This window comes from Bufo bufo, chromosome 1, assembly GCF_905171765.1.
Source record: "Bufo bufo chromosome 1, aBufBuf1.1, whole genome shotgun sequence".
In the NCBI taxonomy this organism is placed as follows: domain Eukaryota; kingdom Metazoa; phylum Chordata; class Amphibia; order Anura; family Bufonidae; genus Bufo; species Bufo bufo.
The window spans coordinates 258424525-258438960 of NC_053389.1; the positions used below are offsets into that span (position 1 = coordinate 258424525).

The 14436-nt window shown below is 44.1% G+C and overlaps 1 protein-coding gene across 1 annotated transcript in view; it reads right to left on the reverse strand.

Moving 5' to 3' along the window:
• FBLN1 (fibulin 1) overlaps positions 1–14436 on the reverse strand; it is an 87917-nt gene that overhangs the window by 14019 nt on the left and 59462 nt on the right. The window contains exons 15-16 of the mRNA XM_040439134.1: positions 13480–13616; positions 12106–12240 (exon numbers count right to left, since the gene is read on the reverse strand). Coding sequence (XP_040295068.1) covers positions 12106–12240; positions 13480–13616 — 272 coding nt within the window. The remainder of the gene's footprint in view (positions 1–12105; positions 12241–13479; positions 13617–14436) is intronic.

The following is a 14436-nucleotide window of genomic DNA, read 5'->3' on the forward strand; positions in this document are numbered from 1 at the left end:
GCATATTCTATCTCATTTTTTTTCATCATTGCAATACATTATATGGAGCAAACCAGTGCAATTAGAAATATGTCCTGCAAAAACAAGCCCTCATCTATCTACAGTGGGATGCGAAAGTTTGGGCAACCTTGTTAATCGTCATGATTTTCCTGTATAAATCGTTGGTTGTTACGATAAAAAATGTCAGTTAAATATATCATATAGGAGACACACACAGTGATATTTGAGAAGTAAAATGAAGTTTATTGGATTTACAGAAAGTGTGCTATAATTGTTTAAACAAAATTAGGCAGGTGCATAAATTTGGGCACCACAAAAAAGAAATGAAATCAATATTTAGTAGATCCTCCTTTTGCAGAAATTACAGCCTCTAAACACTTCCTGTAGGTTCCAATGAGAGTCTGAATTCTGGTTGAAGGTATTTTGGACCATTCCTCTTTACAAAACATCTTTAGTTCATTCAGGTTTGATGGCTTCCGAGCATGGACAGCATTCTTTAAGTCACACCACAGATTTTCAATTATATTCAGGTCTGGGGACTGAGATGGCCATTCCAGAACGTTGTACTTGTTCCTCTGCATAAATGCCTTAGTGGATTTTGAGCAGTGTTTAGGGTCGTTGTCTTGTTGAAAGATCCAGCCCAGCCGCAGGTCTCCAGAATCTGCTGATACTAAGTGGAATCCATGCGTCCCTCAACTTTGACAAGATTCCCAGTCCGTGCACTGGCCACACAGCCCCACAGCATGATGGAACCACCACCATATTTTACTGTAGGTAGCAGGTGTTTTTCTTGGAATGCTGTGTTCTTTTTCCTCCATGCATAACGCCCCTTGTTATGGCCAAATAACGAAATTTTAGTTTCATCAGTCCACAGCACCTTATTCCAAAATGAGGCTGGCTTGTCCAAATGTGCTTTAGCCCACCTCAAGCGGCACTTTTTGTGCTGTGGGCGGAGAAAAGGCTTCCTCTGCATCACTCTCGCATACAGCCTCTCCTTGTGTAAAGTGCGCCGAATGGTTCAACGATGCACAGTGACTCCATCTGCAGCAAGATGATGTTGTAGGTCTTTGGTGCTGGTCTGTGGGTTGACTCTGACTGTTCTCACTATTCGTCGCTTCTGTCTATCCGAGATTTTTCTTGGTCTGCCACTTCGAGCCTTAACTTGAACTGAGCCTGTGGTCTTCCATTTCCTCAATATGTTTCTAACTGTGGAAACAGACAGCTGAAATCTCCGAGACAGCTTTCTGTATCCTTCCCCTAAACCATGATGGTGAACAATCTTTGTCTTCAGGTCATTTGAGAGTTGTTTTGAGACCCCCATGTTGCTACTCTTCAGAGAAAATTGAAAGAGGAGGGAAACTTACAATTGACCCCCTTAAATACTCTTTCTCATAATTGGATTCACCTGTGTATGTAGGTCAGGGGTCACGGAGCTTATCAAGCCAATTTGAGTTCCAATAATTAGTTCTAAAGGTTTTGGAATCAATAAAATGACAACAGTGCCCAAATTTATGCACCTGCCTAATTTTGTTTAAACAGTTATAGCACACTTTCTGTAAATCCAATAAACTTCATTTCACTTCTCAAATATCACTGTGTGTGTCTCCTATATGATATATTTAACTGACATTTTTTATCGTAACAACCAACGATTTATACAGGAAAATCATGACGATTAACAAGGTTGCACAAACTTTCGCATCCCACTGTATCTATATGCATTTCCAGGCAGTTGGCACTTATATCTGCAAGGATGTTTCTAATCGTGCAACTGCAGGAGTGGGAAGCCTGCCCACCACCAGGGACTGCAGGGTTCCACATAGAGAAGGCGAAGATGGTTTTCTACTGTCCTCGCCTTCTCTATTGTTGTATATGCAGTGATCTATGTGGGTTTTTTTTTGTTTAGGATCGCTCTGCTACTTCGCCAATAGGGGAATCTTCAATCTAGCACTAAATCAACCTCCACAAATGCACTCCTCTCCTCCAACACACTCCTGTGGGATATCAAGAGATCGCACCAATAGTGAATCACTGATTTCTTCAGTCAGCTATAAAGGTTTATTATACTCACAAAGCCAATCTTTGTTAAAAGCATATCACAAATTGATGAAATACAGTTCGTACTCTTGCCCGACCCGGGTTTCGCTTTTGCGCTTCTTCAGGTGCTAGATTGAAGATTCTCCCATTGGTGAAGTAGCAGCGCCGTCCTACACCAAAAACGCTTAGACTGACTTTGTGAATACTACCCACTTCACATCAGGACCTGCACTACTAACAATACAGGCAACGTATTAGAGTGAATTTTATTTCACTGGCAGTGATCTATGACCTTTGTATATACAGGTCAGGAATTAGCAATATAGCAGCTTTCTGCTTCGGTCCCAGTGGCCATGTGATCGTTGGGGATTGGGTAACTGCACAAGCTGCTGGGCCTTAGCACACCTAGATCAGCTCTGCTGTGAGGCTGTACAGCATTCTAAAGCATCTGGGGGCTGTATTACACTTGTTACCAAGGGCATAGCTATAGGGGAAGCAGGGGAAGTGGCTGCCTTGGAGCCCGAACTCAGAAGGGGCCCATCCAGGAGGAGGACTAAAAGGTTTTATTGTCAGGGTCCACTCAGCACTATTATAAAATGACATTATATACAGAGACACTGTAGGAAATGGATGGAGCAGCTGCCTGGCCTGGTCTGAGAGAGCGATCTTGACCACAGTGAATTTGCTTTAGGGCCAAGTAATTTCTAGTTACACCACTGCTTGTTACTGAGGATAATATGTCAGTCCGTTATAGGAGAAGTCAGCAATAAAAAAATTATTTTTAAATGTCCCCCAAAGATCTTTTATGATCTTTTGGGGGGCACAAAGAGTAAAATAAAAATAAAAAAGTAAAAACAAAATAAATAATTAAAAAACTGTCACCACACGCCGCATCACAGCTTCTGGCCTTACCCCCGCAACCATAACCCATACATCCCTTATATCAAAATGACCGTTATGGAAATGGGGAAAAAATTTTTTAAAGTACTTTATTTGCACTTTGTGCTAGTACAAAATAGACTATTTTTCCATATTTTAACATTTTCCCAGGTTTAAGAAAAAACACTAAAATAAAGCCAAATATAAAAAATAAAACACTAAAATAAAGCCTCATGTATCACCAAAAAAGGTGCAAAAATTAGTTCCATAACAGATCGGAAAAAAAAACACATAGCACATAACAATTTTTTTTTTATTGCACTAAATAAAAACTATAAAATGTGTCTGGTCAGGAAGGGGGGGCAAATGGCCTGGTCTTGAACTGGTTAAGTTATTACAATAATAACTAGTTGGTGTCACATGACTAGCTGTTATAGTCCCTTAACAGAAGAGGATTCTGGGTAATAGTCCAATGAATTCTTACGGAAGTATGTCCTCCATTGTTTTTTAGGCCCTGCTGAGTATCTGAGACATTTCTTAACAATCAGCTGTCAGCACTTGCTGTACTTAAAAGGCATAGATGTTACTTTAGCTGAGAAGAAAGGACATTTATCCATCTTCTGGGTAGCCAAAACATGAACTTTACCTTCAGGTCAATTGGTAATTGTATTTATGATGGTCCCAGGTGAAAACAGATGCTTGCTCCTGTGTGGGCCAATGTGAAGTTAGTTAGAGTAGAATAATTGCTTGGAGCAAGGGTTAAGATGTTGTCATAACATATGGGATAATAGTCCCCACATACACTAATATGGGCTACCAGCAGTGTCGGATTGGCACACCAGAGAAGCAGAGGATCCTCCAGTGGGCCCAGGCTCTAATACCATAATGGGCCCGAAGGTCCAGAGAATATTTTTTTTTGGAGCTGCCTTTAGAGACAATCAATTTCTACTAACGCCTATTTCTTTGAAACCAACATAATCATAAACTTCTCATGTTCTGAACTTGCTACTGAAATTGTTTATGGTGGATTGGAGCCCCATTCCAAGTTTTGCTGTTTTGCTGTAGGGCCCCATGGGTTCTTGCAGGAACGACCTGTGAACTAGAAGTGGCCCTGGAAAAAAACTTAAAAGTGGCCCCATGTTGCATGCGGGTCCATTTTGAAAGAAGGCAATATAATTGGCAGTGGCAACAGAAGTAGGAGGGCCAGCAATACCATAGGGCAGAGCAATATACCTACCTAGCTGAACCAAATACTGCAGTGCAGCACAAAATACTGCCACCTGTGCCACAGTATTTAACTGTATAGCTGTCCTGAGGACGTCAAAACAGTTGAATTCAGGAGGGCTGCTGGCCAGGGGAATAGGAGAGAATCAGATCATTATGTACCCGCTTGCGGCTTTGAGGAGGGCTTGGGTGGCCCTCCTAGGCATTGGCCCACCAGGAAACTATATTAAGTTTTGTTGTGATTATGTCACCACCAGCTCTGTGAGAAGGTCTGTTAGACCTTCTTTGCTACCTCTTGCATGACGTTCTTTGTTTTGGCTTCACTTTGTCATCTCCTTTCCTTCTCCCAGCTGTCACCTATTTGCACTGATTGTCTCCCTTTATATTCCCTCCCATACTGCCTCACTTTGCGTTTTATACTTCTTCCTGGATGAGTTGTTCAATGCTGGATGCTCCTTCTCCTGATTCCTCAGATAAGTCTGTTTCCTTTATTTGTGTTTCCTTGCTGGCTTGATTGTAGGTGACCCTGACTCCGTCCGTATTAAGTGCAGCGAGCAGGTGGTCGTGTCCCCTCACTATTATAGGGTTCTCAGGTGTCACATAGTATAAGGTACGTGAACATGCAATCGTCTACCATAAAGACCTTTGCATGGGCATAGCAGTCAGGGAGAGCTCTAGGGGTTTTATAGGGCTCACCCATATGCTCCTTAGTTTGGGATCAAGCCAGTCGGATGTTTATTTATAAGTTCCAGCTTTCTGCAACACCATCCGTGACATTATAAACCGCCATAACCATCTTAAGTATGGATCCGGTTTCAGCCTTGATTGACCGCATGCAAGGTCTTTCACTGGAGGTAGCAGATCTCCGTAAAACTGTGTCTCAGTTTCAGGTGACCGGTTCTGCTTGCGTTCATGGAGTTTGTTCCGAGCCTAAGATCTCGCTTCCGGATACGTTCTCCGGGGGTAGTGAGAATTTTGTTTGCTTTAGAGAGGCTTGCAAACTCCATTTTCGCCTACTTCCCCATTCCTCTGGTGATGAGGAGCATAGGGTGGGGATCATCATCTCGCTGCTCAGGGATAACGCTCAGTCTTGGGCCTTTTCGCTGCCGGTCGGGGCACGGCCCCTCCGATCGGTGGATGAATTTTTTGTAGCCCTGGGGCAGATATATGATGACCCGGATCGTATTGCTCTGGCTGAATTTAAACTGCATCTTTTATGCCAGGGTAAACAGTCCACAGAGATATATTGTTCAGAATTTCGGAGATGGGCAGCTGATACTGGTTGGAATGATGCTGCACTCCGAAGTAAATTTTGCCATGGTCTTTCGGAAAGATTGAAAGATGCATTTACTTTTCATGAGAGACCAGCCTCGTTAGAATCTGCCATGTCTCTAGCTGTTCGTATTGACAGGCGTCTTAGAGAGAGAGAGAGGAGACTACTCCTTCCTGTCATATTCAGTCCAAGGACAGTGGGTCTCATTCAGTGCGCAGAGGTCTCAGTCTCTCTCAATCCCCTCTGAGAAGGAGGCCATGCAGCTGGGTTTGCTTGCCTCTGATAGTAGAGGATTCAGCTCTCAGAGGAGGGTTTGTTTCTGTTGTGGGGGTATAAATCATTTGGCTAATGTTTGCCCCTCTAGGAGATTCATGGAGTTTTCTGAGGGTAATAAAAGAAAAACAAAAAGAAAAAAACCCTCTAAAAACTTTCCATTTGCTACTATTGGCAAGGTTGATGCGGAAATTGAAGGTTTGCCGTTTACTTGTAGTTCCCGTTTTCTCCTACCTGCCAGGGTGGCGGTAGACAGCAAGAACATTGTTTGTGAGATTTTTGTAGATAGTGGAGCAGCTGTCAATCTCATTGACAATCAATTTGCAATAACGCATGGTTTCCAGGTATGCACTTTGGAAAAGGATATACCTGTTTTTGCTATCGATTCCGCTCCACTTTCTCAAAGATCGTTAAAGGGCATAGTTCACAATATCCGTTTGACTGTGGGTGACGCTCATGTTGAGGATATGTCATGTTTCGTCTTAAGCGGATTACCTACTCCTCTAGTGTTCGGGCTACCCTGGGTCACTAAACATAACCCCACCATTGATTGGCAAGCAAGGCAAATAAATGGTTGGAGTGAGTTTTGCAGAGAGAATTGCCTCACGGCATCTCTTTCAGAGGTTTCTACCAAGACTGTGCCATCTTTTCTCTCTGAATTTTCGGATGTGTTTTCCGAGAGTGGTGTCCAGGAGTTGCCCCCGCACCGGGAGTACGACTGCCCTATTAATCTCATCCCAGGCGCCAAACTGCCAAAATCACGTTTATACAATCTCTCCCAACCTGAAAGAGTCGCTATGCGTACTTATATCTCTGAGAGCCTGAGAAAGGGACACATCCAACCCTCGAAGTCACCTGTTGCCGCTGGGGTTTTTTTTGTTAAGAAAAAAGATGGTTCTTTAAGACCTCGTCTGGATTTCAGGGAGCTGAACCGTATCACGATTCGTGACCCATATCGGCTTCCTCTGATCCCGGACCTGTTTAACCAGATTGTTGGGGCTAAGGTTTTTTCTAAGTTGGATTTAAGAGGGGCATACAACCTAGTCAGGGTCAGGGAAGGGGAGGAATGGAAGACGGCCTTCAATACCCCTGAGGGTCATTTCGAGAATTTGGTTATGCCCTTTGGTTTGATGAATGCTCCGGCTGTCTTTCAACATTTTGTGAACAGCATTTTTCATAATTTAATGGGGAAATTTGTACTGGTGTATCTGGATGACATTTTGATTTTTTCTCCTGATTTCAAGACTCATCGAGACCACCTATGTCAGGTCTTGCTGATTCTGCGGGATAAGAAATTGTACGTTAAACTGGAAAAATGTGTGTTTGCGGCTCCGGAGATTCAATTTCTTGGTTTTCTTCTCTCCGCTTCTGGTTTTCGCATGGACCCTGAGAAGGTCAGCGCTGTGCTTGATTGGGAGCTTCCTGAGAATCAGAAGGCGCTGATGCGGTTTTTGGGTTTTGCCAATTATTACAGAAAGTTCATTTTGAATTATTCCTCTGTTGTTAAGCCACTCACTGATATGACTAAAAAGGGGGTAGATTTTTCTTCGTGGTCGGTAGATGCGCTTAAAGCCTTTTCTAGTATCAAAGAGAGTTTTGCTTCCGCTCCCATTTTGGTACAACCTGATGTCTCTCTACCTTTTATTGTTGAGGTGGACGCTTCTGAGGTGGGTGTGGGTGCGGTCTTATTTCAGGGTCCCTCTCCTGCCAAATGGCGACTGTGTGCCTTTTTCTCAAGGAAACTCTCCTCTGCAGAGAGAAATTACGATGTGGGAGATAGGGAGTTGTTGGCCATCAAATTAGCTTTTGAGGAATGGCGCCATTGGTTAGAGGGAGCCAGACACCCTATTACCGTGTTTACAGACCATAAGAATCTGGCCTACTTGGAATCGGCCAAGCAACTGAACCCGAGACAGGCCAGATGGTCTTTGTTCTTTTCTAGGTTTAATTTTGTTGTTACGTTCCGCCCTGGTGTTAAAAATGTGAAGGCGGATGCCCTGTCACGTTGTTTTCCGGGAGGGGGGAACTTTGAAGACCCGGGTCCCATTTTGGCTGAAGGGTGGTCGTCTCTGCTCTTTATCCTGATTTGGAGGCAGAGGTTCAGGCAGCCCAGGCAGAGGCTCCTGATCTTTGTCCCCCTGGGAGGTTGTTTGTGCCTCTCGCTTTACGACACAAGGTTTTTAAGGAGCACCACGATACTGTCCTTGCTGGGCACCCGGGGAGCAGAGCCACAGTGGATCTCATTGCTCGGAGATTCTGGTGGCCGGCTCTTCGTAAGACGGTTGAGGGTTTTGTGGCAGCCTGCGAGACCTGCACTCGTGCCAAGGTTCCTCATTCACGGCCATCGGGTTCTCTCCTCCCGTTACCCATTCCTTCCCGTCCTTGGACGCATCTGTCCATGGACTTCATTACAGACCTGCCTCGTTCCTCGGGGAAGACTGTGGTTCTGGTAGTAGTGGACCGCTTTGGCAAAATGGCGCATTTCATTCCCTTTCCTGGGTTACCCAATGCTAAGACGCTGGCGCAAGCGTTTGTTGATCACATAGTTAAATTGCATGGCATCCCTTCAAATATCGTTTCTGATAGGGGCACACAATTTGTTTCCAGATTCTGGAAGGCCTTCTGTTCTCGCTTGGGGGTTCAGTTATCATTCTCTTCTGCTTTTCACCCGCAGTCGAATGGTCAGACCGAACAAGTCAATCAGAATCTGGAGACATATCTGCGCTGTTTTGTGGCGGAGAATCAGGAGGATTGGTGTTCTTTTTTGTCCCTTGCTGAGTTTGCTTTAAATACCCGTCGCCTCTGATAAGTCACCATTTTTTGGTGCATATGGGTTTCATCCGCAGTTTGGGGCATTCTCTGGAGAGGGTTCTTCTGGTTTACCTGATGAGGAGAGATTTTCGTCGTCTTTGTCATTTATTTGGCAAAAGATTCAGGGTAATCTGAAGAGGATGAGTGAGAGATACAAGCGTGTGGCGGATAAGAGACGTGTGCCTGGTCCGGACCTGAATGTGGGGGATCTGGTGTGGTTGTCTACAAAGAATAGAACTGAAGGTTCCCTCCTGGAAGTTGGGTCCTAGGTTTATTGGGCCTTACAAGATCTTGTCCGTCATCAATCCCGTTGCCTTCCGTCTTGATCTTCCTCAGACTTGGAAGATCCATAATGTTTTTCACAGGTCCCTATTAAAACCTTATGTTGTCCAACCCACTGTACCCTCCTCTTTGCCTCCTCCTCCGATTGTTGTTGATGGTAATCTTGAATTTCAGGTCTCTAGGATTGTGGATTCTCGCATTATCTGCTGTTCTCTCCAGTACCTCGTTCATTGGGAGGGTTATGGTCCTGAGGAGAGGATGTGGGTCCCAGTGGCGGACATTAAGGCCACTCGTCTCATCAGGGCTTTCCATAGGTCTCATCCTGAGAAGGTGGGCTCTGAGTGTCCGAAGTCCACTCGTAGAGGGAGGGGTACTGTCACCGCCAGCTCTGTGAGAAGGTCTGTTAGGCGTTCTTCACTACCTTTTGCATGACGTTCTTTGTTTTGGTTTCACTTTGTCATCTCCTTTCCTTCTCCCAGCTGTCACCTATTTGCACTGATTGTCTCCCTTTATATTCCCTCCCATACTGCCTCACTTTGCGGTTTATACTTCTTCCTGGATGAGTTGTTCACTGCTGGATGCTCCTTCTCCTGATTCCTCAGATAAGTCTGTTTCCTTTATTTGTGTATCCTTGCTGGCTTGATTGTAGGTGACCCTGACTCCGTCCGTATTAAGTGCAGGGAGCCGGTGGTCGTGTCCCCTCACTATTATAGGGTTTTCAGGTGTCACATAGTATAAGGTACGTGGACATGCAATCGTCTACCATAAAGACCTTTGCATAGGCATAGCAGTCAGGGAGAGCTCTAGGGGTTTTATAGGGCTCGCCCATATGCTCCTTAGTTTGGGATCAAGCCAGTCGGATGTTTATTTATAAGTTCCAGCTTTCTGCAACACCATCCATGACAGGTTAATGGTGAACACTCTATCACGGTAAAATTGGAAATTACCCTGAGCCTCTACCACTTTGCCCCAAGCATGTTGTCATTTATGAATTATATGATGTCATTATGTGGGCACTAAATAGTTATTTTGGGACTTTTATATATTCAATGTATGGCAGTAACTGGTAGCTTTATGTGGTCAGTGCTATTTAGCACAGAGAACAGTATTATTTAGTACACCTCTCCCATTATATAATGTCGTGAGTGCCAAAAGTTGCCACTCGATAAATAAATACACATATGTACAGTAATTTCTGTATCTAGAGCCTCTCATGGGCACAAAAATCACTTCTATTATGGAGCCCAAGCAGCTTCCCTCACCTTCTCTGGGCACAGATTCCAGGAATTAAAATAACTACCGTACATGAGTGTTTTGGTGCCCTCTGATGGCTACTGCAGGAACTGCAGTGCTCTATCTGGTTTCAGCTAGTGGCAGAGAGCGATAACCAATTTTTTATTTTGCTTGTGGGCATACCACCACAGTCTAGAAGCAGATAAGACATACTATGTAGTTTTCCTTCGTATGCAGACCACCACTTTCCTGAAGCAACTTAGTAATATACATGGGATGCATGACCCCCCACCCTAAAAAGTCTTCTTGTTCCATTCAACGTGTTGTATGTGGTGGACGACAACCACAATGATCACCCTTACATCTCTGTAAAGTGGTCAGCCAGCTTTCCGACTATGTTGTTGCAGTTATGGATGCCTCTGGAAATTCCTGGAATTGTCATCTAGCTTTCCAAGGAAACTGAAAAGCAAAGAAGTCTGGGAAATCTGGTCACCATTTTTGGGAGCTCTACTGGCAGTACACTAATAAATGGATGATTGAATTGTTACTGGTTTGACAGGTATAAAGCTGTTCTTCTGCATCTGGAAAAGTTGGATGACACCAATCTGACCATCTTTACAGCTCCTACAAGGGTTGTCACCTAACTTGCCTAGAATCCTGAACAGGAAATCTACCAGACTACCTACTAAGCTGATGAACCTACTTTGTGAGCGAGAGCTGCCATGCATTATTACATTAACAGCCTTTTACACTGAACAAAAATATAAACGCAACACTTTCGGTTTTTCCCCCATTTAGCATGAGCTAAACTCAAAGATCTGAAATATTTTCTACATACACAAAAGACCCATTACTGTCAAATTTTGCTCACAAATCTGTCTAAATCTGTGTTAGTGAGCACTTCTCCTTTGCCGAGATAATCCATCCCACCTCACAGGTGTGGCATATCAAGGTACTGATTAGACAGCATGAATATTGCACAGGTGTGCCTTAGACTTCCCACAATAAAATGCCACTCTGAAATGTGCAGTTTGATCACACAGCACAATGCCACAGATGTCGCAACGTGCTCACATTCGATGGCGTCTGGCACGTTGGAGAGGCGTTCTGTTCACGGATGAGTCCTGGTTTTTACTGTTCAGGGCAGATGGCAGACAGCGTGGTGTTGTGTGGGTGAGCGGTTTGCTGACGTCAACGTTGTGGATCGAGTGGCCCATGGTGGTGGTGGGGTATGGTATGAGCAGGCATATGTTATGGACAACGAACACAGGTGCATTTTATTGATGGCATTTTGAATGCACAGAGATACCGTAACGAGATCCTGAGGCCCATTGTTGTGCCATTCATCTACGACCATCACCTCATGTTGCAGCATGATAATGCATGACCCCATATTGCAAGGATCTGTACACAATTCCTGGAAGCTGAAAACATCCCAGTTCTTGCATGGCCAGCATACTCACCGGACATGTCACCCATTGAGCATGTATGGGATGCTCTTGATCGGCGTATATGACAGCGTGTTCCAGTTACTGCCAATATATTCTGCAACTTCGCACAGCTATTGAAGAGCAGTGGACCAACATTCCACAGGCCACAATCAACAACCTGATCAATTCTATGCGACGGAGATGTGTTCCACTGCGTGAGGCAAATGATACTGACTGGTTTTCTGATATCTCCCCCCCCCCCCCAGTAAGGCAAAACTGTGCACATTTCAGAGTGGCCTTTTATTGTGGGAAGTCTAAGGCACACCCGTGCAATACTAACACATATTTAGACAGATTTGTGAACAATATTTGAGAGTAATGGGTCTTTTGTGTATGTAGAAAATGTTTCAGATTTTTGAGTTCAGCTCATGCAAAATGGGAGCAAAACCGAAAGTGTTGCGTTTATACTTTTGTTCAGTGTATTTGAATGACTGCCATGTAATACTACATGCCCCCTGTAGTTGGCGCTGCAGATGATTGCCAGAGGTAAGAAAAGCTAGACCTCCAGTGATAAGCTGATCAGTGACAAGCCCTACTCAAATTTTATAGATTTTTGTAGGAAATGCTCTTTAGCTGTCTTGGTGGAAGAGAAGGAGTACTTACCGACTATGGTTCCATCCATATAACGTTTCTGAATGTCAAAGGAGTCTCTTATATTTCCCTCAATGATATGAAATATGATGTCTGGCTGAGGGCCGGGTGAGTATGCAGGAGTCACGGCACGGAGGAAGATAATGTCTGCGGAGAGACATCACATAATGTATATTATAAAAACTGTCCTTGTTGCCCATAGCAGCCTATCACAGCACAGCTTTCATTTCTTAAACTGCTCTGGAAAACTGAAAGATTAGTCGTTGCCAGGGGCAATAAATCCCATTTTCTTTTTAGACAGTTTTGATTAATTTGGTCCTATGTGTGAAGGAAGCCTCAGGCTGAGTTCACGTCAGCGTTCAGCCATTCCGTTCTCCTATTCCGTTATAGGAGGAGAACGGAAAGGACAGATTAGGCACATAACTGAGCCGAACGGAGCCTATGGAACCCATAGACTATAATGGGGTCTGCTAGGTTTCCGCTCAGAGGAAGATTTTTGAAACTGAGATAAATGTAGTGCATGCAGGACTTAGGTTTCCGCTCAGAGGAAGATTTTTGAAGCGGAGACAAAACGGATCCATAGACTATAATTATTATAGTCTATGGGGTCCGTAGGCTCCATTCGGCTTAGTTATGTGCCGAATCCATCCTTTTCCGTTCTCCTGCTCCTATAACGGAGCAGGAGAACGGAAAGGCTGAACATTGATGTGAACTCAGCCTTAGGGCTCATGCACACGAACGTATTTTCTTTCCGCTTCCGTTCAGGGTTTTTTACGGATCGTATGTGGAACCATTCACTTCAATGGGTCCGCAAAAACAATGGAAAGTACTCCATGTGCATTCCATTTCGTATTTCCATATTTCTGTTCCGCAAAAAAGTCCATGTGCATTCCGTTTTGTATTTCCATATTTCCGTTCTGCAAAAAAAGTTGTGCATATCTTATTATTGTCCACAAATCACAGTCCGAGGCCCCATTCAAGTCAATGGGCCCGCGAAAAATATAAAACGCACACGGAACACATCTGTATGTCATCCGTATTTTATCCGTATTTTGCGAATCCATACTGTAGAAATGCTATGCCCAGCCCATATTGCTCATGTGTTTGGTGACTAATAAGTTACTGTTTACATTTTCGGATCCGCAAAAAACTGATCGCATACGGAAACCATACGGATATATTTTGTGGAATAACGGAAGAGGACTTAAATCATAAAAAAAACAACTCAGATATGGAACAACGGATCCGTGAAAAACGGACCGCAAAACAACAACGGTCGTGTGCATGAGCCCTAAGAAAGTGGACAAAAGCTGTCACGGGGACACAGGGGCAGAGGAACTTCACTCTTCAGACCAGTAAATTCATGGACTGCCTTGATCAACTCACCTTCTGGATGAATGAATTCCCGGAAAGTGGGCAGAGAGATGACAGTGTTTGATATGGAGTGGACAGGATCAGTTATGCAGTTGAAGTCACTTGGCCGGCAGGATTTAATACAGCGACTATTATCTCTTCTTTCATATCTAAAATGTGATGGAAAGAAATGTCAAGCATTACATAATAACATGTGGTGTGCTGAACAAACAGTACACAGTCAACCGTAGTCTGTGCCACACAACATTGCCAACCATAGGCCGTGCCCTATGATATTGTCAACCATAGTCAGTCCCCATAACATTGCCAACCATAGTCAGTCCCCATAACATTGCCAACCATAGTCAGTCCCCATAACATTGTCAACCATAGTCAGTCCCCAAAACATTGTCAACCATAGTCAGTCCCTCATGACATTGTCAACCATAGTCCGTCCCCCATGACATTGTCAACCATAGTCCGTCTCCCATGACATTGTCAACCATAGTCAGTCCCCCATGACATTGCCAAACATAGTCATTGCCAAAGCCTAGTCAGTGACCCATGACATTGCCAACCATAGTCAGTCCCCCATAACATTGCCAACCATAGATTGCCAACCATAGTCAGTCCCCCATAACATTGCCAACCATAGTCAGTGCGCCATTTACATTGTTGACCACTGTCATTGCCCTCATAACATTGTCAACCACAGTCAATGCCACATAACATTATCATCCATAGTTAGTGCCCCCATAATGTTATGAACCATAGACAGTTCTTCCATTAAATTGTCGACCATTGTCATTGCTCTCATAATATTGTCAACCATACTCAGTGCCTTCATTACATTGTCAACCACTGTCAGTACCCCATAACATTCTATTCTATAGTAAGTGCCCCTTAAAGGGGTTCTGCAGTTTTTTTAAACTGATGATCTATCCTCTGGATAGATCATCAGCATCTGATCAGCGGAGGTCCGACACCCGG